The sequence below is a fragment of the Leopardus geoffroyi genome, chromosome A1, assembly GCF_018350155.1.
Source record: "Leopardus geoffroyi isolate Oge1 chromosome A1, O.geoffroyi_Oge1_pat1.0, whole genome shotgun sequence".
Lineage (NCBI taxonomy): Eukaryota > Metazoa > Chordata > Mammalia > Carnivora > Felidae > Leopardus > Leopardus geoffroyi.
In genome coordinates, this window is record NC_059326.1 from 181,321,430 (window position 1) to 181,349,389 (window position 27,960).

Genomic DNA, 27,960 nt, shown 5'->3' on the forward strand with positions numbered 1-27,960 from the left:
GAAACTTAATTCTCTGAGAAGGTGAACAATAAGCCCTGGGAATATCACTCACTTTCAACAGATTGAAATGGTCTGATCACATCCTGCCATTCCCTGCCTTTTTCTGAGCAGAGATGCCTCTTTGGATCTCAGCATGCGATTCTCATTAATGGCAGCAGAGGGGGGTGCTGGAGCTCTAGGTGACCATGCTTGTGCATTAAACCAGACTTTTGCAAACCACTGGGCTCATGGGCTAAGGGGAGAAAAGTGGGAATTTCTCAGCCCCAGTAATGCTTTCTGACATATAAAAAGGGAAAATAGTTACACCTTTCACTGCATCACTGTGGGAAACTAATTTGTTTTGACATACTGAGAAATAATCTGATGTTCGTATTTATTCCGAAAAAAGCTGTATTAGCTAAAAACAAATTTCATGAATAAAACCAGAGATACATAATCAGACATGTACATCTACTGAGCATGTCTGATATGTAGGGAATTAACTATTGCTCATAAACTTCTCTTTAAAGAAATCTAATTTCTATCACTTTGAAATCTTTCCCAATTCCTCTCTCTAGCACAACTAGGACCCAGGACACAGCTGTCTCCAGGAGCACATGGAAACATTATACCCAGAACACTAGCGGGCATTGATCCGACCCGCTTGTCTCATGCTTCTCCTTCCAAAGGGCCTTATAAATGATCTTGATTGAAGAGCTATTTCAATACTATTCTTGGCACAATGACAGTCACTGAAAACCTTTCTGAGCTACAGCCTGTTTCACAATAAGCTGACGCACCACCTTATTTATTTATCTTCACTTTAAGAAAAGCTAATAGCCAAAATTCTTTTTAAACTTAAAAATGACAAAATCGCCACTCTCTCCAAACTCCTCTGGTTGGGAGAGGCTTAGAAAAATATATTGGGCCTTAAAGATAACAGAAAGAAGGGGGGACAAACCCCAATGAGACCGTAGTGAGTGATAAGGGACTCAGAGTTACAAGTATTAAAAGAGATGAATTGCATTAACCCCTGCCCTACCCCATTATATTCACTGCCCACTGGAAACAACAACAGAATTACGAAAATCCCACACTCTCTAATGGGATGGTAATAGGATTCAGAGGCCATTAGGGTAAAGGCAATCCATATTTTACATTGTAATAAGCTCAGACTGAAGATGTTGCACCCCTCCTCAGAGATCAACAATTACCAATTTAACATTAACAAATCCACAAGCACTATCAAAACTGCAAAATAAACCCTAGTTAAGAGCAAAAGGTGTAGTTTTTATAGCTGTCTATATATTTTTGTGAAGGAAAATCATCAACCTAAATTGAAATATATATATATGTATATATATATGTGTGTGTGTGTGTGTGTGTGTGTGTGTGTGTGTATATATATATATATATATATATATATATATATATATATATTTACTCTGATACTGATTTCTCATTCCAGAATTATTTGGAAATGAGAGATAGTCAGATTATTATGGGGTAGTTACAATTTTTACAAACAAAACATTTTCTTTTTTTAACATTTATTTATTTTTGAGACAGAGAGAGAGAGAGCATGAACAGGGGAGGGTCAGAGGAAGAGGGAGACATAGAATCTGAAACAGGCTCCAGGCTCTGAGCTGTCAGCACAGAGCCTGATGCAGGGCTCGAACCCACAGACCGCGAGATCATGACCTGAGTCGAAGTCGGACGCTTAACCGACTGGGCCACCCAGGCGCCCCACAAAACATTTTCTTATGGCAAGTGTGTTCTAATTTTCAAAGAATTACCTTTTTCCTAAAAACATTTTCTCATTCAACCAGAAATAACCTATTATTGGTTTTATTTTTCTACAAAAGACGTACGAGGGATTTAACAGAACACTCTTTGGAGAAGGAAAAGAAGAGTAAGAAAGACATGGACATTTTGACATCATCTTCACGGAAGCAAAAACTGGGGTCAGGAATGTGTGTAAAATATTCCAAAAATAGGTATTACAGTTGTCTACTCAAGTCATTTAATAGGCATATATTGTCAGGTGCACAGAAAACTATTATTGTTTGATTCAAATTTGTATTAATTCGTTGTCTAAAGAACTTCAAGGATTGGGATGCCTGAGTGGCTCAGTTGCTTAAGTGTCCCACGCTTGATTTAAACTCAAGTCATGAGCTCATGGTTGTGAGATCAAACCCTACTTCCTGCTCCATGCTGAGCATGAAGTCTGCTTGAAATTTGCTTTCTCTCTTCCCCTCCCTCTGCCCCTCCCCTGCTCATGCAGCTGGCAGGGGTACATGATCCATCTCCCTCCCTCCCTCCCTCCCTCACTCCCTCTCTCTCTCTCTCTCTCAAAACAAAACAAAAAAAAGAAATTCTAGGATCACTGTAAGGTTTCTGATTTTTTTATATAATACAGAAAGACAATGCATTTTTCGGAAAATATTTTGATTGATGAGCTCTTAAATGTTCTCCAGATATGAAGAAAATAATTTATTATTAATCTCCCCATGTTCCCCTTTTTAACCTTCCTGACAGAACATAAAAAAATAAAATCTCTAATAAAAGATAGCAAATATTACCAAACTATAGAAAAATAGCCAAGTCCCCTTACCCTCACCCTCCCCATGTTACATCAGGTACGCTTTAGTTCTTCCTGAAACCTCCATTTTTCTTCCTGAATAACAATATTATTATTTAATGCAACTCTAATCATATACATGTATGGAGTGAATCCCATTTCATATATTTTTTTAATAAAATACTGCCTCCTTTAGACACTAATAAAAACAAACAACAGTGAGCACGGGGCTAGATGATAAAAGCAGAAGGTAATTTAAAATAATAATAATGAGAAGATACCATATCTGAATGCTCTTCCCACCATATTCCTCATACCTCTCACCAAATTCATCACACATTTGTGAATTAAAAGGTTGTATGGGGCACCTGGGTGGTCGGTTACATGCCTGATTTTGGCTCAAGTCATGGTCTCACAAACTGTGAGATTGAGACCTTTATCGGGCTCAGTGCAGAATGGGGAGACTGCTTGGAATTCTCTCTCTCTCTCTCTCTCTCTCTCTCTCTCCTCTCTCTCTCTCTCTCTCTCTCTCTCCCATTCTCTCTCTGCCCCTCCCTCCACTCATTCTCCCCCACCTCTCAAAATAAATAAACTTAAAAAAAGAAAAGTAGTAATACCTGGAACGCAGCTGAGTTAAAATCATAAAAGATTGAGGTTGTTCACTCTTTACTTCCAAACTGACTCTTACTCTTAACCATATTTTGGGGTATTATGAAAATAATTTTCTACTTTGAGGGTGTGGCTCAACTTGAACAGCCAAAAAACAACACATAGAAATGAAATGGGTGCTCTGACAACGACTGCGCACACCAGAAGCTACTCAGTCATCGAAATGTGTCCATAGATGGAGAGTGACGGTATGGGAGTCTGGGAAATGTAAACATAGGTCTCTGGGTATTAAAAGGGAGACTGGCACTACTAGGGTGTTTGTTCAATTACAAGGAACCAGAAATAGTTCCAACTTACCAAATCTGAGAACTCAAAGACCTTACTGAAACATTTAAGGAGAAGAGTTGGAAAAGACAGCAGAGAAGTATGATTTTGGGGGGAAAAATCCTCACATAAAATGAGATCCTCACATAAAATGTCCCCCAGACACACCTAAAAATAAATCAATATATATTTATTCTGTATTATAATTTGTGAATCTCCACTCTATCTGTATTCATAGCACTCAGAGTCCATGCTCTTTTTAAGTAGTTCTGATAGCCAAGGTTCCATATCTTGAAACCAATCACTAGAGTACAGAGGGGAGTCACCACTTTTGGGCTTCACTAGAACAAGTCTACCATCTGTTATAAGTAACATCCCCACAGACTAAGGAGACAAACACAACGAAAAAGTGTACAACCCCATCTAATAAAGAGGATGGCTCTGTTCTAGTACTTATGGACTTGGATCGATTTCAAGGAAGGTAAGGAGAGGTAGCGGGCGGGTGACACCTAAGATTACTTTAAACTTGTCCTTGAGTCAGACTTGAGTCCAAGCAAGGATGTTAATCCTTCTCAGTCTCTTGAAAGATGTGGTATCTTTTTTTTTTTTTTTTTACTTTATCCATGCATTATGATTGTTTACGCCTTTAAACATTCACTCAAGAGTTACCACTTAAATAAGCTTTGTGCTGCTACATATCTGATATGTAGGCATCATAATACATCAGCGCACAAGCTAGTACAAGGTTCCTGTCCCCACTGAGTCTAAAGGCTTATGTGGAAATGGGAAAACTGGGAGTTTTATAAATTGTGAACAGTGTTATAATAAAGGAAATACATTGTTAGAGAGTCACAGAGGGAGCTCCTAATTTAGATTTAGGGAATAGTAGTCCAAGAAAACTTCTGGGAGGAAGCAGAATTTAAACTGAGACCTAAAAGATGAATAGAAGCCAGCCAGGGGCACGCTGGAATGTTGAAAGAAGAGAAGAGGATGAGCATTTGCAAAGACACAGTTATGAAAACTGGAAGAACTGAGAGGGATGAACAGAGAATGTAGGAGTTTGAGAGAGGAGATGTCAGGGCACGGAGGCAGGGGAGCTGATGCATGGGAGGCACCCAATTACACTGTAAACTCCTTGAGGACAGGAAATCATTGTATCTTTCTCATTGAATAATGTGGCAGCAAAATAAGTAGACTCTCCATTGGAAGCACTCTATCAATATTTATCAATTATCTCTTGGTGATGACTGAAGCCACTCTAGCCTAACATTCGTTTAAACACTCCACAAGATCACTCTCCAAAAATGCTTGGTAGGTTTGTCTGTTTGTTTATTCAGGCAGCACAGGTTTGCTGAGTGTATGTGTATGTATTTAAAATTGTACTGCCCTCAGCGCCCTCCATCACTTCCTCCTGTCTTATTTCTAACAGCTCCCCTCTAGGCATTTGTGTTTGCAACCCTGGATTAGGATTTAGCATGGAGGAGACCACCCTTAAAATGCAATCCACTAGGGTGTAAATAGACAAATATGGGATTATGTTATTGATAAATTAGTTCCCAGGGTGAGCAATATTAATGTGTGCAAGACGTATTAAGATCAACATCATGCAACCTCAACTTAAATAAATGGTAATCATTTTTTTTCTCAAATTCAGAGGATATCTGAAGCCCAACTGTGCTGTTTTCTCTCTATTGTCAGAGAGTTCATAGCTACATGCCACTATTTTTTACACTTTTTTGTGCATGACTTTTCTAGAGAAAAACTTGATAAACATGCTCAACTGTGCAGCAATTTGCTGAGCGGTCAACATTTTTAGCTTTATATATAAAATAAATCACAAGTTTCTAATACATTTTCCAACATCAGGGACATTTAGTTCATAAGAACAAACAGAATTGCAACATATAAATCATCAAGTCATTCATTTGTAAGAGTTGAGGAAACTGAATTGACAGCTAAAATAGAAATAGGTTTTGGATGTAATAGTCAAATGTTTGGAAACAATCTACCATTTGGTTCTGGTAACATTAAAATATCTTCAAAAAAGGGTTCGAAAGAATCACCATCTCATAATAAACCAGAGTTAAGTAATTATAACTTGAGTTTCTGTCAAGGCTCTTGCCATGTAAATGTTCATTTATCTGAAATTTGCTTAAAACAAATAGATTAGATTCATTTCAGGAACAAGAATGACATGACTTTTTTGTTAACACTGATTGATGATTTTGGTTCCTAATGTCATTAGTAGACTATTATCATTTTGCCATTTGAAAAATGGTCTCTAGAATCTCAAGGTCTCATCTAGATGTGAATGTTTGCCCATTTCCTATATTCTACTGACCTCTAGAGACTATAGGTGTGTGTATATAAATCACATACAATACATGTTAATAAACACATACAACATATACATAATAAATGTCATATAGACTGAGGGAAAGAAGGATCTTTTTAAAGATGTTTATTTATTTATTTGAGAAAGAAAGAGAGAGAGAGCGAGAGAGAGAGAGTTGCATGGGAGCTGAGGAAGGGCAGAGAGAGAGGAAGAGAGAGAATCTCAAGCAGGCTGTGCTATCAGCACAGAGCCGGATGCAGGGCTCGATCTCAAGAACCAGGAGATTATCACCTGAGCTGAAATTAAGAGTCAGATGCTTAACCGACTGAGTCACCCAGGCACCTTGAGAATAAAATTATCTTAACCATATAAGCCCATTTCATTTTAGAAAAATATGCACATATTATTTACATACATTTTCAAACAAGACCTTTAGGTGTATATGTTTAATAGCAAGCATGTTGATAGCACTTTCTCTATGTTCTCACTAGTATAGAACTCAAAGAAAAGTGAATTTTAAACAAACTAATCCTATCTTTGTTTTGTGACTTGCCAGCAGTAGGAAGTAACACAGAATTCAGGCACACCAGCCTGGCTTTCCCATAAAGCCAAATTTACTTTTAGTTGAGACTAGATCACTTCATGCAAGGATACCCTTCCCCCAAATCATACTTGTATTTCTTTTCCAGTCTTCCTCCTGACCCCATAAAGCATATCAAATTTAGATGTATCTAGTGAGAGCTCAGATGGCTTTGTAACCTTTGAATTTTTTTCTCTTTGTTTCCAATTGTTAAATATATTCATAAGTGAAGATTCAACATTAAAATAATTTCTAATTCAGGACTAGATCATGAACTCCTTAAGAGTTATGTCTGGTTCATCTGGCATCCTGCTGCCTAGCACACTGAACATCAGATTGCGGGAAATTAATACTGTCACCTGGAGAAAAATACAGTATCTTACCAGGCATATGGCCACACTTTATCTTACTAGGAATATACCCATTATCTACCTTTAAATATTAATATAGTAGATAAAGATATTGATATAGATACTGTTACAGAGATAGAGATAGAAGTATGCACATATAGGGGTACCTGGGTGGCTCAGTAGGTTGAGCATCCGACTTTGGCTTAGGGCATAATCTCATGGTACAGGGGTTCAAGCCCCACGTCAGGCTTTGTTCAGACAGTGCGAAGCCTGCTTCAAATTCTCTGTCTCCCTCTCTCTCTGCTTCTCTCCAACTCATGCTTGCTTTCACTCTTTCTCTCTTTCTCTCTCAAAAATAAACATTAAAATTTTTTTTAAAAAAAGTATCCACATATAGACAGGAAACATGCACACATGTATGTGCATATAAACGTGCACACACATAAAAAGGATGAGGCATCTCCTATATACATAGAACTCATGACTAGATTTGTCAATTATTTTTCTAATAGTCATCAAAGTTTTCCACTTTCAGTACTGCGTACTATATTACTGTTCAAATTCTATTTATATATGGGTGGAAAACTATTGGTCATTACACTACACCATCAACAACACCTCAGCATTTAAAAACTCGAAGTAAATTTCTTTCTAATACACTCAATTTTAATCTGGTAACACTATTTTTAGTATTAAGAGAGTTATAACATTTTTTTGCCATTTAGTATATTTGTGCTAAATATATTAGATAGTATATATTTTATCACTTATATTATATTACAGAATAGATTTAGAAACAGAAACATCTTACCAAGTTTTATTAGGCATCTTAAAGAGCAACCAGTTATTTATAGAAATGTTTGTCAAATAAGGGTGGTATAAGAGAAGAGTAGATTATTTACTAAGACATTGTTACAAAGTGGCAGATATGACTACAAGATTCTGAAAATGTCCAAGCCACAACTGATGTATAAGAAAAGGAGAGGAAATCAAATTCTGATCCTGTAGCAATATCCAGTAGGTGGAATCCTGTGTCCTGTTCTGCAAACTTGGAAAGTGACTGGTAATGTCCATACCTATTCCGTGATTACAACCTCTCTGGAAAAGCCAGTCACACTTCCTATACTTTTACCATTTGAGCCTAATTCTGGTGTCTAAGAGGCTTTAAAGTCTTTGAAGTCCTCTGGGACTTTGACGACATACAGGGGGCACAAATCCTAAATATAAATAGTTCTTCAAGGCAGTGAACTGATGATGGAAATGGGTTAGAACTGGTGTTGGAGATTAACTCAGTTAGGTTTGGGTACCAATAATCTACTTTTGCACTTAATACTGGAGTAATATGTTAATCAGAACCCTGATAACCTGCACAAGGTATACTTGCGTGATCCAAGTGGCCTTATAAAATGCCAACTAGGCACAATATCCAACTAGTTAATTCAAAATGGTAGGTAGTTGGTCTGGATAGTAAGTGAGGGGAATGACATAAGCCAGAACAATGAAACCAATTACTTCACATCATTCAGGCAGGTTGATTTACTTTTTTTGCCTCTTAAACATGAGAGTAAAATAAATAGAAAGAGGGGCACCAACATTGAAATTTAGTCAGTGAATAATTGTAAATTTTAGTGGATTTAAATTTCAGTGAATAGCTTTAAAAACCTATCCACTCAGACTTTTTACATAATTAGGTCTTCTGAAAGATAATTCACTGGTTTGGATTTTGCTGCTCAAATATGCCCTCCATACCATCAGCAGAGGTGCCAATGATTAGAGAAATGATTCATGTCAGGTGGTTAGAGAAAAGACAGGGGAGTCAGAGAAGAAATCTGGATAATCCCCATGCTGGAAATTCAAACCCTGGATAATCAGGACTGTACTATACATGCAATTATGATTCTGTCCAATTAAGAGAAATTTGTAATCCATTCAGTTTCAAGCCTATAAAGTCACATTTCTCAAAAACTTGTATTTTGGCCTCCAATGGCTTAAAAAGTTCTCCTTGCTAGATTGTCTCCAATTACAGAAATCCTTCCCAAGTACAAGGCTGCAGAACTATATTAAACCTGTAGGATACCATGTAGCTGGCTGTTTTACAGAGCTTTACAGCGCACACAATCCCGATGCATGATGTAATACTACTGAAGCAATTCACTGCAATCCGACAACACTATTTGACCAACTCACAAATGTTGTCACGCATATGAGGTGCAAGGAGGCAATTGTCTTTGAATAGAAGGCTCAGAATAGTAAGAAAAGGGAAGTACAAATAAGTTTATATTAACTTTAAGAATCCCTCCCCAATCCTAACACACACACACACACAGATTTCATGGGTAAACAAAAACAGGACTGCTATAGATTCAATAGATTTTTGGTCTACACAGCAATAATGGAGTTACTGCAATAACCACAGATGTGTGAGTTGGGAAAAGGCTTGTCCACAGCTGTCTATCAGAAGAACTGAAGTCAACGGGTGAAAAAACAGCTCAAACGCAAGGCTCAACTTCAGTACTGCATCAAAATGTGGTTGATGCCTAGCAAATAACACTTAATAATAGAGTTGTAAATTTCCATTAGTGAACATAAGGGTGTGTGTGTTATAGATTATAAGTGCTGATTTTTCTAGGGTTTTCAGAACTCTTTGAAAACACACAGAAGCAAAAACAGTCAAATGAGGCAGACTGGGGGAAACAGAAAAACAACAACAACAAAAAACAAACAGCTACATTCAAGGTACGAAACAATAATTTCTAAGCCTTTGGGATCTATTTTTTTCCCTTGCATTGTAATGCAGTCAAGTGCATGAGTGATGCCTTTTGTGTTTGATAATGTCAAGTGTGAATGTCATGGGCAGCCCCCATCTCTGATGGTATTAAAATGGTGGGAAGATAAAAAGCTTAGAGAAGTAAATGGAACAAATTAGATTAAAGTGGTTGGAGGACAAGGCGAAGCAATCATCTATAGCTTGGTTCCAAGGTGATGTTGGTAACCCTGTTCACCTGAATAGGCTGGTTAAATCAATTTCTGAGGAAAAGGGTGGCACTCCTCTTACTTAACTGTGCTAATAATTATTTCTGCTCCTTTTCATTATGAAGTTGACTGGATGGAAGAAAACATCTTGTATGTTAACATACACACTTTCATTATATAGTTAGGGGAGTCTCCACAGCTGAGTTTGTCAGTCAAATACACTATACATCTAAGAGTTTAAGGTAAGTTAGTCAGGGTTTATAGGAAGTGACTGACACACAGACAATTCAGAGAGGTAATTAATTTCAAAAAAAAATGAAGTATATACCTTCTCAGAAAGATGAAAACCCTTCTCAGAGAGATGAAAACCCTTAAAGATCATAAAAATCCATCCTAATCAATGTCAGAAAACAGGAGGTGAACATAACATTAATTGATTATATACAGATAGTATGCAGAGAATATCACACCTTCTAACTTACAGGTCACATCTCTGGCAAATAGTGGAGGTTTTTCTTATGAAAACAAATGCATATACACAAAATCCCTGCCTAATGAGGCCATGACATCTATAGTACATACAAGAAATTGCAATAATTACAATAGGGAGGCATTTCTCAGAACCACTCTCCCTCCCCTCAACATTGTTTCTCAACCTTACCACCTTGGTCTAGGCCAATGCAATAGAGAAGTCACTGGTTTCTGGCCTCTAGACAAAGGGTTCTCACTATTTTTTCAACAATGCTCCTAAAAAGTAAGGCAATATCTCACTAGTGACAATAGCTTCCCTCAGCCACAATAGGATAGGCGTTTTGGCATCTGTGGGGTGGGCAGGGGTGTAGTATGGACCCACTATTCCACTCTTTCTCCATTCCTTTTTCCAAAGGAATTCCTTTAGAAGCTTTCAGATCCCATCTTTTGAGTGGCTATTAAATACCTTGACCTGCCATTCAGGGCTCTTTATCATATTGCCATTACTCATTCTTTTTGGTGTTCTGTCCCATCTGACCCCTCACTTTGCTTATCAGGATTATTTTGTATTTTCACCTTTAACTCCTATTTCAAAGTCTACCACCCTCAGTATCCCCTCAACCTGCAGTGACCTTTTCTGTTCTGTTCTCTTAAGGAAGGAGTTAGAACTGAGCACACTTTAACTCACTAGGCAATTCTCCAGGTATGGTTCACATCTTTTGTCTTCCTAAGGTTCTCACTGAAAAGACAGACATTTGTTGTTGTTGTTGTTGTTAGAGGTACTACTTGGGACATTTAACTCAGGGTGCTTTGGGCATAGTCAGTGTTTGACAACTATAATGAAAACAGAGAACACCAAAAGTGAACAGCAAACAAACCAGAAAAAGAAAATCTCCCATTGAATTTTAAAGATTTTCTTATTTAAGTACAAAAAATAAAAAAAAAATAAATAAATAACCACTATGGGTCGAGCACAAAAAATGTATTTGAATCAAAGCAAAATAAGCAAAAAAAAAAAAAAAAAAAAAAAAAAAAAAAAAGGACCATTCCTTATTCCTACCCAGTGGATTTACAGTGCTAATTATAAATTAGGAGTAGTGGACACCCATGCCTTCTAAATATAAACTCTTTTTCTCCCAGAAAAGAGAAATGAATGCATGTTAAATCAAAACATCCTCTGGAGCATTTCATACCTCAGGAATGAAAACTGACAAAGAAGGGCTTCAATGTAAAAGAAAAATCCACCAGAAAAGAGCTCGGACTGAGGGTAAGAAACACCGAAGCTTCACCACACAGGTTGTACCCCTGTCCTATCTGAATGTGCTTTTGTAGTCTCCAAGGCTCCTCTTGCCTTGGGGGAAAAGAATGTGTGTGTATATATATATATATATATATATATATATATATATATATATATTTACACACATACACAAAGTATGTGTGTGTGTGTGTATGTGTGTAAATATATATATATATATATATATATATTTACACACATACACAAAGTATGTGTGTGTGTGTGTATGTGTGTAAATATATATATATATATATATATATATATTTACACACATACACTTCTCTTTGATCATTGAAATTGGTTAATTGAACATTTCCAAAAATAAATATTCCCACAGATAGAGGTCACTGGCTGCCTGAAATCGCATCTGTTCCTCTCTGGGTACTAGAATCCCAGGCTCCTCTGGGACATCTTTGTCATTTTATCAAAGTGATTACCAGCAGAGTAGGGTCCCCTCAGCTTGTAGTGCTGATGTTTGCTCTCTGCATTCCTGTTTTCTCCATCCAGTTTTGTGGCTTTTGCTTTGGAAATCTGGCACTCAATATCCAATGTTAATTACATTTGCTAGGCTAAGGAAAATCCTATTGGACTAATTTTTCAAAATCATATAATGAAAGAACTTCAGTGACAAACCATGTAGGTTTTTGATTGTTTTTTTACGGATAGATCTATTAAGCACTTAATATTCAGGGGGAAAACAGTCTCAGAGCAATGAAATTCTATTACTTTAGAGGTTGCATGCTTTTAATTTCTTAATATTTCATTACATGTTGGCAACTGGTGCATATTTTTATAATGTGTTTGATCATTACTCTTCTCAGAGTATTCTATTTCAGTTCTTCCTCTGACATCATATTTGCATGTTAAAGGGTTTTAGCATTCAGGGATGAAATGTTCTGAATAGTAATGTGCAGTTAACTTGATTTTTTAAAAACGGAAAACAGCAAACAGACATTATATATAGGGACTAAAGAGAACAATCTCATAATTTTAAAATCCAACTCAAGTTTTAATAGCTTTCTATAGAACATCATAAAAGGTAATGATTCAATATTATTCATTAATTAGCAAATTATGCAAAATGCTATCAGCGGAGTTTGAGGAGAAGGCTCTTTTTCGTTGGCTTTTATAAGTCTACTGCATTTCTTTTTTTCCTGTAAAAAATGATCTTTTCTTTGCTCTCCAGCAACATCTACTGGAAAAGTCAGAAAAATGCTATTTATATGAATCAGATAGTTTGAGTAAGGATAGTTTTGGTTACCATCTGCTTAAAAAGTTCATGCTGAACTACCATCCAGTTCACAACTGAATTGTTTCTGCCCACTTTACCTCTACTGAAAAGGCAGAAGGGCAGTGGTTCACGGGCACAGACAGCCAAGCTACAACTTCCAATTTATCATCTCACCTTGAAGAAGTCATTTTCATAAACAAAATTAAAACACATAGATGATGCAGACAACATATTTCTCCGGGCCCATCTTCTCAACACTTGCCACTTATTTAGGAAACAATCATCATCATCAGTGACAGCGTAACACTGAATAGTTGGGTAAAGCGGGAGTCAGAGAAAAGATTTTATGAGAGAAAGCTATGTCGAGACATGGACTGAATTTGAGAGGAACTACTTCAAGATTCTGCAAAGTTTCTTAAGTTGAAAAAAGAAAAGTACAGGTGATGTGATTTTAAAAACTCACTATGCTACCACCAGCATGACTCCATCAAACATGCTACAGCAGTTTCTTTTTCCCCTCGCCACATCTTTCTCTGCTCTTTTCACCATGATGGAAAAATGAAGTTTCCCCACACCTGTATGAGGGGTCTTCCTTCAGAACTTCTGTTGACTATCTCTCCGTGATGAAGTCTGATGAGACCCATCGTCTGTTTGGTCTCCACTCCCCAAAATTCAGCAGCTCCTGATGTGCACTCGTAAAATTGGATTCACGTGCTGCACCCACAAAATGCCATTAGATGGTCTGGCAAACACAAGACACGCCAAAGTAAGGTGCTGAGGAGCAAGACCAGTTTGGAAACTCAGGAAGAAAAAAAATCTTATCACAAAATACATACATACAATATCCTCTCATTCATGGTTGCTGGCTTCAACAATGCCACAGTATAGCAGCTCCTTCTAGGACCAAACCTTGTGTAGGCATTAAAGTCACCTTTCTATATCTCATTCCGGAGAGGCATTTAACAGAATTTCAGACTTTTAATATTCAGATTTTCCCATCCCCAAAAAATTACCTAAAAAATTAACTCAAATATTTTAGGTAACATCCTAGGTTAAATACCTGGACATAATTTGGATTTCTATTATCCTTAAATAAAAACTCTGGCTAATTAGTTTTTTTCCTCTTGCTTTTTTTTTTTTTTTGTTTGCATTCCCAAATCTCAGTTCATAAATGCCAACAATAAATTTTAGTAGCAAAGGCAATGAACACAAAATCAACGAAGATTGAGGTTAAAAATAAATTATCAAAACCTTAAAACAACAGCAGCAGTAATAAAAATCAGGTACCGGGAGACTACAGTATATTGCATTTTGTGTTTGTTCAATGTTAAAATAGATGTGAACCTTTTAAGCTTCATCCCAAAGCTCTTTAAAGGAGAAATGCCATCAAATATAATCCACAACTCTCATTCACAGCACACAAAAGGGACAGCTTCCTAAAAGCCACCTACAGCGAAAGTCCACATGTATTCTATATTTAGGGTCCTAATGCAAAGTTCCAACTTGCACCTGATAATTAGCCCCCTTCATTATTGAGCTGCTTAAAATCCAGGAAGGCTTACCAAACAGCACCTCCAGAGTTAACTCCCACTTCAAACTGTCATAATTCAGTTATCCTAATTATTTACTGGATCCTTTTCTAAAACATGCCCTAACCTGATGTTTTAACTTCATATTTCATTTGGGACAACACTTAATCTCCATTTATGAAACATCAACCTGACACAGGTTAAGGAGATACAGCCTGACAAGATCCAAACGAAACACACCCCAGCAACTAGACTTAAATAAACTCTACCCTTGCTTAAACCTCCAGTGAAAAATTATTATAACACATCAGAAGTTCAGTTAGAAGAAAAATTTCAAATGCCAGCTCCCTCTCAGGGTTTAAGTCCCGGAGTTCAAAAACAGGATCAATTGGATTATTATTTTTCCCCGTTAGCTGTTTAGAATTTAACATAATGCAAAGTGCTATTCTGATCAAAATCATCTTTGTCGTCTCTCTCCTTAAATAAAACGGAGGAGAAATCATTCAGTATAAATGCATTTACTATACAAATCTATTTTCAATTGAATTTGCTGCATGCTCTAATTCATCAAAATTAATACAGGTACTTTCTATGTTAAACAAAAGGAAGCCGACTGAAAAATCAGCTTCTGCTGCAGATGCCTTTCTCAATTACAAAACGGTGAAAACAGAGATTTAACTAAGCCACTCGGTCAAACCCTCCGATGGGCGCTCTTACCTGTCTCAGCTGAAGGCTTCCTTCCCTTGTTAGCAGCGTGCAACATCTCTAGCTCGCCCCAATCCTCACCACCGGTCTCCAATTACACCGCTAAATCCACCCCCCTGCCTTTTTTTTTTTTTTTTCTCTCCCTTTCTTTCTTTCTTTTCTTTCTTTTCTTTTCTTTTTTTTTTTTCCTTTTCCCTAGCAAGAAAATGCTTATTGAAAGTGATTAGTTTTTGTTGTCCCTTTTAAGTCCCTCCTGCGGGAAGGAACAGGGGAGCAATGTGACGCCACCTTTTAATCTTTTGTAAGAGTGAAAAGGCAGAAAAGGAACGCTCGATCAAACTGAGCTGCACACATGACTAAAACTCGCAGGAGAGGCTGCCGCTGCCTGGCGGAAGCACCGCTAGGCTTGAGTGTAAGAACAGAGAAGAGGAGAGAGTCAATGGAATGTGACAACGTATGTGCATCAAAGGCAGGAGGAGAGAGAGAACAATGAACGAGGGAAAAGCCAGTGAGGAGAGAGGGAGAGAGGGAGAGAGGGAAAGAAGGCAGAGAGAGGGAGAGAAGGAGAAAGACACACACAGAGAAAGAGACAGAGAGAGGGAGCGAACACGGAGAAAAGACAGAGCGGGTTTCAGGCAAAGGATTCTGAGAATAAAGCCACAGTGCAGTGTCTGGCGGCTTCTGTTTTTATCTCAGCGAGCATGATACCCTGCCTCTCTCATTTAGAAACACATTCGTGTATCCTCCAGGTTTGAAAACTGAGATAATCGCAATGTGTCTCTGGTTTTGTCTGATTGGTATTTAACTGTGCGGTGTACCTGTGATTTTTAGGATGCATTTATGTGCAATTTATTTCACATATTTATTTATGTAGTCAAAAATGAAAGCTGCTAATTTCTATGGCAATTTGCAACGTAGTTTTACTGGCAGATGGAACTCTACTTATCATAACTGCTGACAAACTGCCATGGGTAAACAAAAGAAGAAACAAATGCTTCGTCTTGATAATTGTCTTTAAAAGAAAAAGCCCACACCAAAAATATTAGCACTTGCAAAAGCTATGTTGCCTGGTTAAAGTTTGAAAGGTGGTTTCTCTCTATTAGTTTTATTAATAAAGGCAAAATAGAAGGGAGGGCGAGATGTTTGAAGGAAAGGTGTTGGAAAAGAGGCTATTAGGAAAGTGAAAGCCTAAATTCTTTCTGGTTTCCCTCCAAATGTGACAACAGGCTTGCCTTCTTGAGTCCTGGAACAGAGTTTTCGAGTCACTATTTCCATAGACTTTTACTGCATCCTTCTGCCTTCCCGTACCATTTTAAAGTAGGTTCCATTTTAAAAATAAAGTCGAAAAGAAATGATTTCCTACATCAAATTGTTTCAAATGGTGTTTCACCAGCTTTGTTCCATTTCTACTCGTCATCTGCCACATGGGGGCTAGGATTACACAGTTAAATTCCCTAAGTGACCTCTTTTATAAGGATGTAAATTATGGATTCCAAGGTCAAGTGTTTGGTGTAAGTTATTGGTGAAAATAACTGCTTGCTTTCCATAGTAACCTGAGCTAGTGGGGTAGTAAGCCAGCAGGAAGAGGAAACACCCAAGCTTTTGACTGACCAGATTTTTGAAATTAAGCAATTCTAATAATGGAAAATAAATCCCATGTGTCCTACTTATAACAGTTATTATTTTGGAAAAACTAAAAATAAAAACCCACTCAGTCATTTCACTTCAACTGTTGTGTATCCCACCAGCATACTCAAGGACTCTAGGCTACTCATATTTTGAAGATCCTGTGTAAGCCACCAGATACAGAGAGAGAGCTGGTCCAGGAAAAAGGCCTTTCTCCACCCCGGCCACGGTGTTGTATCAAAAGAGGGACTGCTTGATCTTATTAAACTCGAAGTGTTATAGTTTTTGTGGTTTGCCAATCGGAGGGTATGTTTTTAGCTTGGGCCCAAATACAGAAGTAACAATCCCCCCCCTCCCTCCCTGCAATGCGATCAAGATGAAGACCTACTTATCATTAAGGCAGAGCAGAGAATGGAGAACACACAGGGGCTGAACAGAAGGCAGCTGGCCAGAGAACAGAGAATGCTCAGATGTAGCAGGGAAAGAAAGCTGCAGGGCCAGCGAGTCACTAGGGAAGTGGTGCCCTGGTAAATCCAAAATTCTCTGCAGACATTGCACAGTGTATTGGAAGCAGCCTCCTTTAAATGACATTATTGATACAGGTTCTATAGTTAAAATTCACTTTATACAAGGGAGTAAGCAGACTGAGAATTTTCTGCCAATAAAAATAAAGACTCTGTTACAAGAATACAACTATTTCAGTGCAATAAAAGCAGGGAGGGGCCCCCGGCTTATCGAATAGGATCAGAAAGACATAGTCAAGGAAAGATAAAAACAAATCAAGGTGACGAAAAGATTTTTTTTAAAGCTATAAATGGCTGTCAGTGTTGTTTATTTTTACCATTTCCTTCGTGAGGAGGTAGGTACCCTGAGTAGACATCACTTGCAGTTGGATATAGGTAATGTATTCTTAAGATATCTTGAGTTAAGGGGGCTATACAGGGTGCCAAAGGTGGCCCAAATCATGTTATTATTTAATAGAATATGACTTTTTACGAGACATCTCCCCATGGGACAGCTTTATGCTCATGTGTTTACACTGTGAGTATATAGTGGTTAAGTGCTCAGTTTTTGGAACCAGGTTGCCTGGGATTGAATCCCAGTTCCACCACCTGCTTGCTGTGTGACCTTGACCAAGTTATTTTGCCTTTCTGTGGCTGTTTTATCTTAAAATGGGTGTAATGATGATACCTGCTTCATGGGGCTGTCACTGGGAATAAATAATACATATGCTGTTGTGAGTTCTGTTCCTATCACATAGCGAGTGCTTCATAAATGTTACCTCCTATTAGGAAATCCTCCTAAGATATTTTTTTAAGTTTCTTTATTTATTCTGAGAGAGAGAGAGAGAGAGAGAGAGAGAGAGAGAGAGAGAGAGAACGCCTGAGCAGGGGAGGGGCAGAGACAGAAGGAGGGAGAGAGAATCCCAAGAAGGTTCCACACTGCCAGCGTGGAACAAAAAGCGGGGCTCAAACCCACAAACTGTGAATTCATGACTGAACCAAAACCAAGAATCGGGCGCTTAAATCACTGAGCCACCCAGGCGCTCTGAGATTTTTTTCATAGCTAAGATAGATGATATTGTAGCACCTCAAAATAGCCAACTCTCGAAGACTTCTTCCCACTCTGACCTTCCTTATAAGTTCTAGTTAATCAAACTGCTTCTGGGTCTTTCCACTTGGATAATACACTTAAAACTCAACAAATTCTATAACCAAAGTCATGATCCCACTTCTCAAAGCAAGCTGTAGTTCTCCCAGTTTACTCACCTGTGTCAAGTGTATTATACATTTGTATACATTTGTACACATACAAATGTATACATTTTAGAGTCACCCAGAGCTCCTTTCTTTCCATTCTTTCTCATCATTCAATTATCAATAACTATCAAATAGCACCACACCCAACTCCTGTGTCTTAGAGTTATTATTTCATTTCCAGACTTCTAGTACATTTTCAATCTGGGTACTTTGGTCTGGACTATGGTAATAACCTTATAATGTAGCATTTCCCCATGCTTTTCTCTCCTGCAATACATGAAGGGTGGTGAAACACAGTACACCCTCCCCTGCAGACACTTCTAAGGTCCTGCCAAAGACCAAACTAAATTGTTACACCAGTGCCTTTCCCCTTCTCAAGAAAGCACTTGGAATCTAAGCGAAAGAAGGCGACATTATTCTAGGGATGACCTTGAATCTGCTCTAATGGATAAAACAGCTAATCTTTGGCTAACCAATTCTTTACTATTAGTAGTTTATTAGTTGTGATGCTTCTCAGAACTGTCATGACACAGCTATTGAAAACAACCATTTTAAGAGGTTTTTCTTTTATTCTCCCGATTCATCCTTCACAAGCCAGAATAACCTTCTTAAAATGCCACTCTGAATGACATCCATTCCCAATAGTTATTGATTGGTCAATTGAAAGTCTGTTTTATTTCATTATCTTAGGAATCAGCTTAAAATCCATCAAAGGTTAAAAAAAATGATAGTGAAAGCCATTATCATCTGAAGAAACAAAGAGTGTGCAGGAAAAAAATTGTAGGAAAAACAATTAAGGAGGTGTGTCGGGCTGATAATAAAATGATCATATTACTTGTTGGCAATTGTAGTATTAATTACTGGCCTCTTAAAATATGTAACTGATACCTTTTCTCATTTTAAATACATATTATTTACAAGAAAAAGATGGCCAAAGTTTCACAATTCTTTAGAGGACAAAGTAGAGATTTTTTTTCCCCCTCATATTCAATTACCTCTGCGGTTTGACACCAACCTATCCGTGTAAACATTCATTGTATCACCTCTTCACAGAAGCATTAGGCTCCCTCAGCCTGGCCATACACATTCTTTCCAGAGCCTCAGGCACATTCCTTGTTCTCTTTAGAATATTCTCTTCTCTTTGATCAGAACACATTTAACTCTTTATCCAGAACAAGGACAAGTTCCATGTCCAACACAAAGACTTTCTTGGCCTTCTGAAATTTACAGTGATGAAATTGTTTTAATCATAGTAGCTACTTAAATACTCCAGGAAAGGTTGTATGTAGAAGTGGGAGCTTGGCTTTGAGTTGCTCCTAGACTGAACTCCTGACCCTGAGATTTGCTTCCTGATTGTGGGACATCTATCAAATCCCTCCCCTTGTTCAATTTCACTCTTCTCATCTGAAAAATATTGTGATGACTTAATTAACTAATAAATGTAAATCCATTACCATAATAACTAGTATGCAGCCGGCATCTATACAATAAAGAATATTTAATAATAAGTGCTTATTAAATGACAAAGATGTATTCATTGCCTATAATTTTTAAATCTCATGACAACCCACCAAATGGCTGCTACTAGAACCAATTTACAGAAGAAGAAATTGAGGTTCCACAAAATTAACTACCCAATGTCATGCAAGGAACAAATGGCAAAGCCAACAATTAAACCTTTGTCTTTCAACCTTTTAGGTATTTTTATCCACATGATCATTGACAATTTAGCCTATACTGTATTTGGTTTATTATCTGGGTTTTCAAGTTTTGTGCCCTATTTTTTCCAATTAGATTATAGACTATGTGAAGGCAATACTCATGTTTAAAACCATCTCTGCATCTTTAGTATCTCCCATAAATGTTAAACAAAGTAGCTTGCCTAGTCAGTAAATGTTTGTTGACTGCTTGATCATCTGTGCTCATGGGGATTCAAGTTTTTAACCATATTTAAATTCAGCTACACTGTTGTTTGAGGAAATGGCTTCATCATCCTTTCTATGAAAAAATTCATAATTATACCAAATAATAGAAAAGATAAACATTACATATGAATGAAGCATGCAGATAAACATTACACATGGATGAGGCATGCAGATAGAAATGAATGACGTCCTCCACAAAAAAAGCTGTAAGAAAGTGATACTCATCAATTTGATTTGGTTCCTCATACTTGGCATTTATATTCTGCTTGAGGATAGGCCCCTCAGGCCACCCATTCCATGCATGGAAAAGTGTAGGTTATTAGCTGAAAGTCATCTATTTAAGGTTACACAGAAAAGCAGAAATAACCACTCAAATACTCAAGGTGTTCAGTCACCCTTAATTCTTTCTTTTTAAATAAATGCAACAATTATATTCTCATTTGTTTTCCTCCTAGCTAAGCCTACACAATGCTAAGGCAACTTGGAATAGCATAAAATATTCAGCCAACCAATATCATGTTTTTTGATGTACATAGTGATAAGCAATGTTACTGAATATTTAACATGTTGAATGTGTTTATTAATAGAGATATATACATACATAAAAGATATGTATGCATGTATATGTGCACACATATACATGCACACTTATTTTTTTGATCTCTGCCTGTCTGTACACAAGTGAAAAGAAAGAACTAAGAAATGTCCTGTGTGCCACATATAGGATAATCAATGGGATAAAATGCTTATTGTCTTGTATCAGTCTTTTGATATTCACATAAACTTCATATAGTCAGATATGTTGTTGTTCATTATCATATTCCTTGAACCAAGAGCAGTGCCTAGCATACAGTGGGTGCTTAGTAGATATTTATTTGATAAGGAATGAGTGAAGTCACCGCCTGATTTTGCCTAATCCATTTCTAGCAATTTTTTTTTATTCCCACCCAACTGGTTTATATATATCCAAATATATTTTGTATTTTGCTATCTCCATCTGTTATTTCCCATGCAATTTGTTTTGTTAAATGTATGCTACCCTTTGTTCAATATAAAAATTCCTCATCTTCAAAGAATCCTTTCTAAATTATATTAGCTCATAGTAAATGCTCTTTTCTTGAATTTCAAAAGAACCCATTGCCTGGGACATTTTATTACATACAATTTTCCAAATTAATCTCGCCCTCCCTTTGGATATCTCATACTGTTGGTGAACTGTTATTCTTCTAATATCTATAGGTCACTCTTATTTCATCACATAGACTTTAAGTTTCCTGAAGGTTATAGGAACTGTCTTTACTTTTTTAAAAAATATAATATATATTGGTATTTCTTTGAGTACTATCTTGTACATTGAGTGCATGCATGCGTGTGTGTGTGCATGTGTGTGTGGTGTTTGTATTGAAAGTATTCATAGGTATAAAATTCTATCATTCAGAAATTATGTGAAAGAGCTTATAACACAGTCTCTGGCCTTCAGAAAACTGTTGTTAGATCACTGCTAGAGTAGTGACAAAAATGCATAATTTTTTTTTTACCTTTTCCACCCCTTAATGGTATGAAAGGCTATTCATTATTTACTTGAGCACATGTTCAAAGTCAACCAGTGTTCAAATTAGTGTCAAAATTAACTCCTTCCAACAAAATGAGATTCTCACAATAGGAAGAATTAGCAACTGTCTTTTGGAAGGATACCATTTTTCCTCAATCACTTATACATTAGTTTGAAGTCAGCTTATGTTCACCCATCAACAACTAATCCTTAGAGAGGTTTCTTAACTCCATAGGGTCTCACCAATGGGGTCATTCCAAGCTAAATTATACACTCATCTATTATGGGAGATTTGTCCTTCCTTGGGGAGTTATGATGGGAAAGAACACTGTGGAAGACCCTTAACTCTCATAAGCCTTAATTCTTGAACAAAAGGAGCTTTCTTAAGGAAGATTTTTCACCCTCATAGTGTTTCTATCTGCATTCACTGGGGATTCAATCTTTGAATAGTCCATAAATTGCTGTTTTTCAGAAAGAAAAAAAAAAGACATAACCCCTAACATTTCAAAAGTCCTTAATGTATCCTTCTTGTAAAGAAGAGATAATTCAGGTTCATTTTCATATCTGTTTTCAAAATTGCAGTGAGTATATAATATGATAAAAGGTTTGTGATATAGTTTTCTGAAATTAGTTTATTGAATATTATAATTATATCATACCTTATTTAGCCAATTAAAACAAATTATTTTGCTTATAAAATTGCTTACACTAATTACCATGTTCTGGCATTTTGGATTTTGTCTGCTGAACAGAAGTCATCTTGTCTGTTTTCCATTTCTCTTTTGTGTAGTGATTTGAACACTCCCCCCACCACTTAAGTGAAAACCAAAGTAGCAGCCACATAATCATAAAATAAAAATGGAAAGAAAATCAAAAGGGAACCTCAAACCTCTGCTTCCCATGGTAGACCGAATAGAGTTGGCCTCAATGAAACTCTAAGTAAGAATTCACGTTCCTCTCCATTGAGTTGAATACAGGCTTTGGTGGACTATTTGGTTCTTGTTCCTGATGTTTTTCAATACGGAACATTTGAAAGCATCCAACCAGAAGTTGCACGATGATCACAGCCTTGAACGTATTCATCAGAAAAACACTTTCACTCTTGCAGGCTTTCTTTTCGTAGTAGCCAGTGTACTGCACTGTTTGCTGGTTTTTCCAATACTCTTACCCATGACAATCACAAAAGCAATTCACAACCTTACTTATCAGATAGTTCTGTTTTACAATAATCTGGTTGCTATTTGTAAAATCCAGGATAAAACAGTGCAATTTCTGATGCTGAATATCTGAAAAGCTCTGGAAGCTGCTAGGAAGAGATATGCACTAAAATATGTAATTCGATGGACTTACAACACACATTCTGGAGGGTGCACACTTAAGTGTGTCTCAGAGTGTGTGACACCTAATGTGCCACTTTCAAGATTTACAAGCAAACTCTGCATGTAAACTGTCCCCTTCCACTCAAAGTCTTTCTTAGCTCCAAATTTAACTCTTTTCATTAAAAAAAGGTAGAACTCTCCCCAAAAGAATGATCAATCCAAAAGACAATTGCCATTGAATAACAGTTTCCAGAATGAAATGAAAGTAGGGATCTCCATTAAATGGTTTATTTTATGTACTGGTTCCTAAATCTCTAGATGCACCCTGAAAACAACAACATATTTCTGACGAGAATTTAACTAACACAAAAAAGTGTTGATTTTAACAGCTGACAAATCCCCTCTAATAAGGGGTTTAAAAAAAATTCAACACAAACAAACAAACCACTTTCCAGTGATTAGGCTATGCAGATGTCAAAGAACACTGTGTCATATACTCCATGGAAGAACACAGATGACAGTTAAATCTTTTAAGGTGGAGTTTTCATGACTATGTGTTGGTGTGAGACAGAAATGGGAACAGCATGCACCACTGAGAGGCAGTGTAATGCAATAGAAAGAGTTATGTATTTCAATCCCAGATCTGTCACCATCTCAGTATGTGACCTTAGCCAAATCATTTAACCACTGTCTGCCTCTACTTCTCCATCCATTAAATGGGACTAATACCTCCCAGTTTCCAATAATAAGATTACTAAAAATCATTAGCATACTGATAAAGACAGTATTCTGCATACTTTCCTTATGTATTCAAGTTCTACTAAGGCTAAATCTACTCCAAGGGAACAAGGAATTGCATTCTGGAAGCTGAATGCTTTTCTTGAGGCTGCTGGGGCAACAACTAATAGACTGAGGCAATAAACCACTCAATAATCCTGCATTGGCTGAAAGAATTAATGCAGTTCACCTCTGCTGCTGTGAGTGCAGTACCATGAATTCAGAGGATGCTCAATAAATATTAGCTGATGATGATATTGACAGGGTGCCGTGTACAGTTACAGCACTAAGTGAATTACTAAATTTAAAATTGTTCAGAAAACTCATTGAATAATTATTAGCAATAAAAAATCCTATCCCTGCCCTCATTTACTTTATTGTGATATCATCTCATGCATAATAAGAACATCACCAATCCCTGGAAACTTAATAGCCTTATCCTAGTGATTTAGGAGAATAAAAATAAGGTTATCCTTCAAACTATATTCGGAATCTTAAAACTTCCAATGTTATCACTCTGGCGCTATCCATTATCATTTCTTTTCTGGATTATTGTAGAGCTTCCTAATTGCTCTCTGTGATTTCCGCTTTTGGCCTCTGGGGCTGATTACTACACTAAGAACTTCTAATGTGTCCTACCTTTGTGTGTCCATATCCTTATGCAGTCCTCTCCCACAATGACTTTGGTATTGCCCTTATGACTGGCTTTGGCCAATGGGACATGAGCAAACACCATACAAATAAAGGCATGAGAAGCACTTGTGAATTGGGACCTGCCTTGTTGGAACGGTGCCACCCCCATAAAAGAAAGCCTTGTCTGGCCTCCAGGAGGAGAAAAGACTACAAGAGAGAGAGAGAGGCCCAATCATTTCCTCATGTCCAGCCCCCACCTGAACTAGCAGCTGGATTTAACTATGTAAGTGAACTCAGGCAAGCCCAGCATAAGAACTGCCTAGAAAACATGCTGAAGTTTGAGAAATAATACACTTGTTTCAAGCCACCAAGGTTTGGTCTAATTTGTTATCTAGTAATAAATAACTGATATGGCCATTTACTGATTATTCTCAGTTCTGCAATCAGGGTGATTCTTTTTATAACATAAACCAGATAGATAATTTCATTCCTCTGCTCAAAACCCTCCAAGAGCTCCTTCTCTTCCCCAGGATTAAAGCCAAAGTCTTTCCAATGTTCTAAATATCTGACATGCTTTGTCTTCCCCACAGTTTACAAGATCTCAAATCGTACTTATTTCTCCCTCATTTTCTTCCCATCAGCTACGGCATGCCTCTGCCTAGAATGTTCTTCCTTGTGAACATGGATTACTCTCTTGCCTATCCTGACTATTTTCTACATCATTTCTTTTTTCAAGGATGCTTAATCTGATCACCCTATTTACACCGCATTACTCTGTCATCCCAAGATCTCCATTCCCCTTTCTGTTCTTTCTTGAATTCACTTAATGCTAATAAATCACTATAGAGTTTGCTTATTTTGGTTATCACCTGATTCTTTCATCAGAATATAAGCTCCAAGAGGGCAGGGAGTTGTCTCTTTGATTCATGGTGGATTCCCAGCACGTAGAAGCATGCCTGGTACACAGAATTGATTAATTAATTGTTTGCTAAATTACAAAATAAATCCTTCTGGGTTAAGGTGCCCAGAGCTACAGATTGATTTCTATGTTTAATGATAATACTGAGAGTGAGTAGAGTCTGTAAGTGAATGCAGTTGATGCAATTTACAAAGATTTATGGAACATCACTTGATAGAGCACAGGAGTAGCCTGTGGTCAAAGGAAAGAGAAGGTCAAGAAGGTTCTTTGGGAAGTATTTTACCTGGGAGTCTCTTCAGCAGGTACTGAGAACGGCAATGAAAAGCAAAGAGAGGTGACTCTGCATAAGAGTAGCCACCCTGGAAAGGCTAAGGAGGAGCAGAAGAAAAGTAAAGGAGACTCTCCAAAGGGGCTTGAATGGAAAAAGCAGGTGGTGCAAGGAGAAAGATGCATCCAAAGGGTAAACCTGGTCTTTTTTTAGAAGACAAAGTTTGTGTTGTGCTTGTACCTTTCTCAGGAAAAGCCTAAAAATAAAGAGAAATGCATCTGAGGCTTTGTCTTTTCATGTGGATACCAAGGTAGAGATTATACACTGAAGAACACTGTTACAGGACCGAGGCAGGTGTCCAGTGACATGATGCACTGGTATTTATGCTCTATAAATGCATATATGACAAGGTTTGCCACCATTTTCTTAAAAAGCTAGCACCTGCTTTGACTGATCACAAAGTTGGCCAAGCACCAGTCACAGGCTTCCCTTTGAATACCTCACTTTGTGAAAAGCCCATCTCACAAAGGCACAGCCTGGGCTGGCAGTGTGGCCTCCAGCTTGCAGCACAGGTGTGAGGCCAATAATTTACCTTAGTTAGTGCAGAACAGACATGACCTGGGATGACTTCACTTCACCTCACTGACTCAATCTTTGTGCAAATCTCATCCAAAACCATCCATTTTCCTCCTTGCCCACACCTCATTTTCCCTGTTGGTCTGCAATTATTTATTATCTGGCTCAGTAATTGTATTGTTTATAGCAGCCATACAAACTCTATTGTTAGGGGAAAAAAATGCCTCTTTGCCCAACTAGATTCTCTTGTGCGGGGAATAAAGGATGCTGGTCTCTTAGAGCTCCTAATATACAGCTCTCTATGTTCAATTTTCCTAAAAATGAAAATTGCCAAAAAGCAAAGTGTGCAGGAGATGTATGGTTGGATGCTACTGCAGCTTCATGTTCCTGCTGATGGATGGTGCCCCCCAAATATCTGGGAGCATGCGTTAGCTCACTGCCACAGCTCCTGTTTTCAGAGAAGCTGGCAAAATCCAACCCTTTGAATAGCCAGTCCCCATCCCCCACCCACCCTCTCTTTAACTGCTTCAGTTAGTCATTCCTGGCCTTTTCCAAAACCAAAACACCAACAGGCACAACAATTATGCCAGCCCAGCAGATGAGGAGGCTGATGATAGTGGTGGGTTTCCGTATCCTTTTTTTTGTGTGTGTGTGGTTCTCATGTATATATTCCAGCATTTGATCCCACTTAACATAAAATATTTACTTCATGATTTGTGGTAGGGGAAATGTCATTAAAAAAAAATCCCTTTAGCTTAATTACAAAAGATGTAAATGTGGTCTCACTTGTGGAAAAGAGTTACTCTTAACAATGAGGTGTAAATTGGTGTCTGCTTAATCTGTTCACAGTAGGAATAAAGCCTAACACTCGCCTCCTCGTCCTTATTTTTGAAGTAGTACCTGGGAAATTAATATATTCTCTTGTAGCATCTCTGATTTCTTCAGGAAATAAGAGAGATGAATTTCAGGCTTGATCTTTCTACCAACTGTAGGGGCATTTCTTTTGTTCTGTTTCTAGAGCATCTAATTTGAACTGTGGGCCATAGCCACATTGCCTGACCTCAGTCATAGGCAGCAAGAGTCCAGCCTTCTTTGGCCTCTTTTCTCTCCCCAACAATTGTTGCCTCCTGCATATCCCAAAATGAAGTAAAATTAATAGGAGAAGCAGTGTTATTTATACAACGACCTTGTGCTCCTGGGGAAATTGCAGGCACTATTCTTTCACTTATGATGTTTTACATTTCAAAGAACTTAGCTCTCTTTGATATTAAAGAACGAAATGTGCGATGTAATTGTTATTGTTTTATGACCTTTAATAGGTTAATCAGACTGCATCAGCTTTTTCAGAATGTGGTTCTGTTCCAAAGGAAATGACTGGGTTATTCATCAATTAATTTTGACAATGTAGATCAACATTAATAGTTGAAAGAATAAAGATATTGAGGTACCTAAATACTTAAGAATAATGGTTAATTTGATTACCTCACTCCCTCTGTGGGTAATAAAGGGTTTCTCAACATTGGCACTCTTGACATTTTGGGCCCAATCATGCTTTTGTTGTCAGGACTGCCTTGTGCACTGTAGGATATTTAGCTGTATCCCTGGCCTCTCCCATCTAAAAGCCAATGGTACTGCCACCCC

At 37.5% G+C, this 27,960-nt stretch overlaps 1 protein-coding gene across 17 annotated transcripts in view; it reads right to left on the minus strand.

The window, feature by feature from the left end:
* The window catches only part of TENM2 (teneurin transmembrane protein 2), a 1,977,527-nt gene that overhangs the window by 653,677 nt on the left and 1,295,890 nt on the right, over positions 1-27,960 (minus strand). The window contains exons 1-2 of one of the 17 annotated variants that reach the window (XM_045502441.1): positions 14,977-15,099; positions 13,306-13,472 (exon numbers count right to left, since the gene is read on the minus strand). The exons of 14 other annotated variants lie outside the window; for them this stretch is intronic. Coding sequence is in view for 2 of the 3 variants with exons in the window: in XM_045502467.1 (XP_045358423.1) it covers positions 14,977-15,022 (46 nt within the window). In the remaining variant the exon portion in view is untranslated. Of the gene's footprint in view, positions 1-13,305; positions 13,473-14,976; positions 15,489-27,960 lie in introns of those variants that run through there. 2 more of the 17 variants (XM_045502467.1, XM_045502410.1) reach the window with 2 other exon arrangements.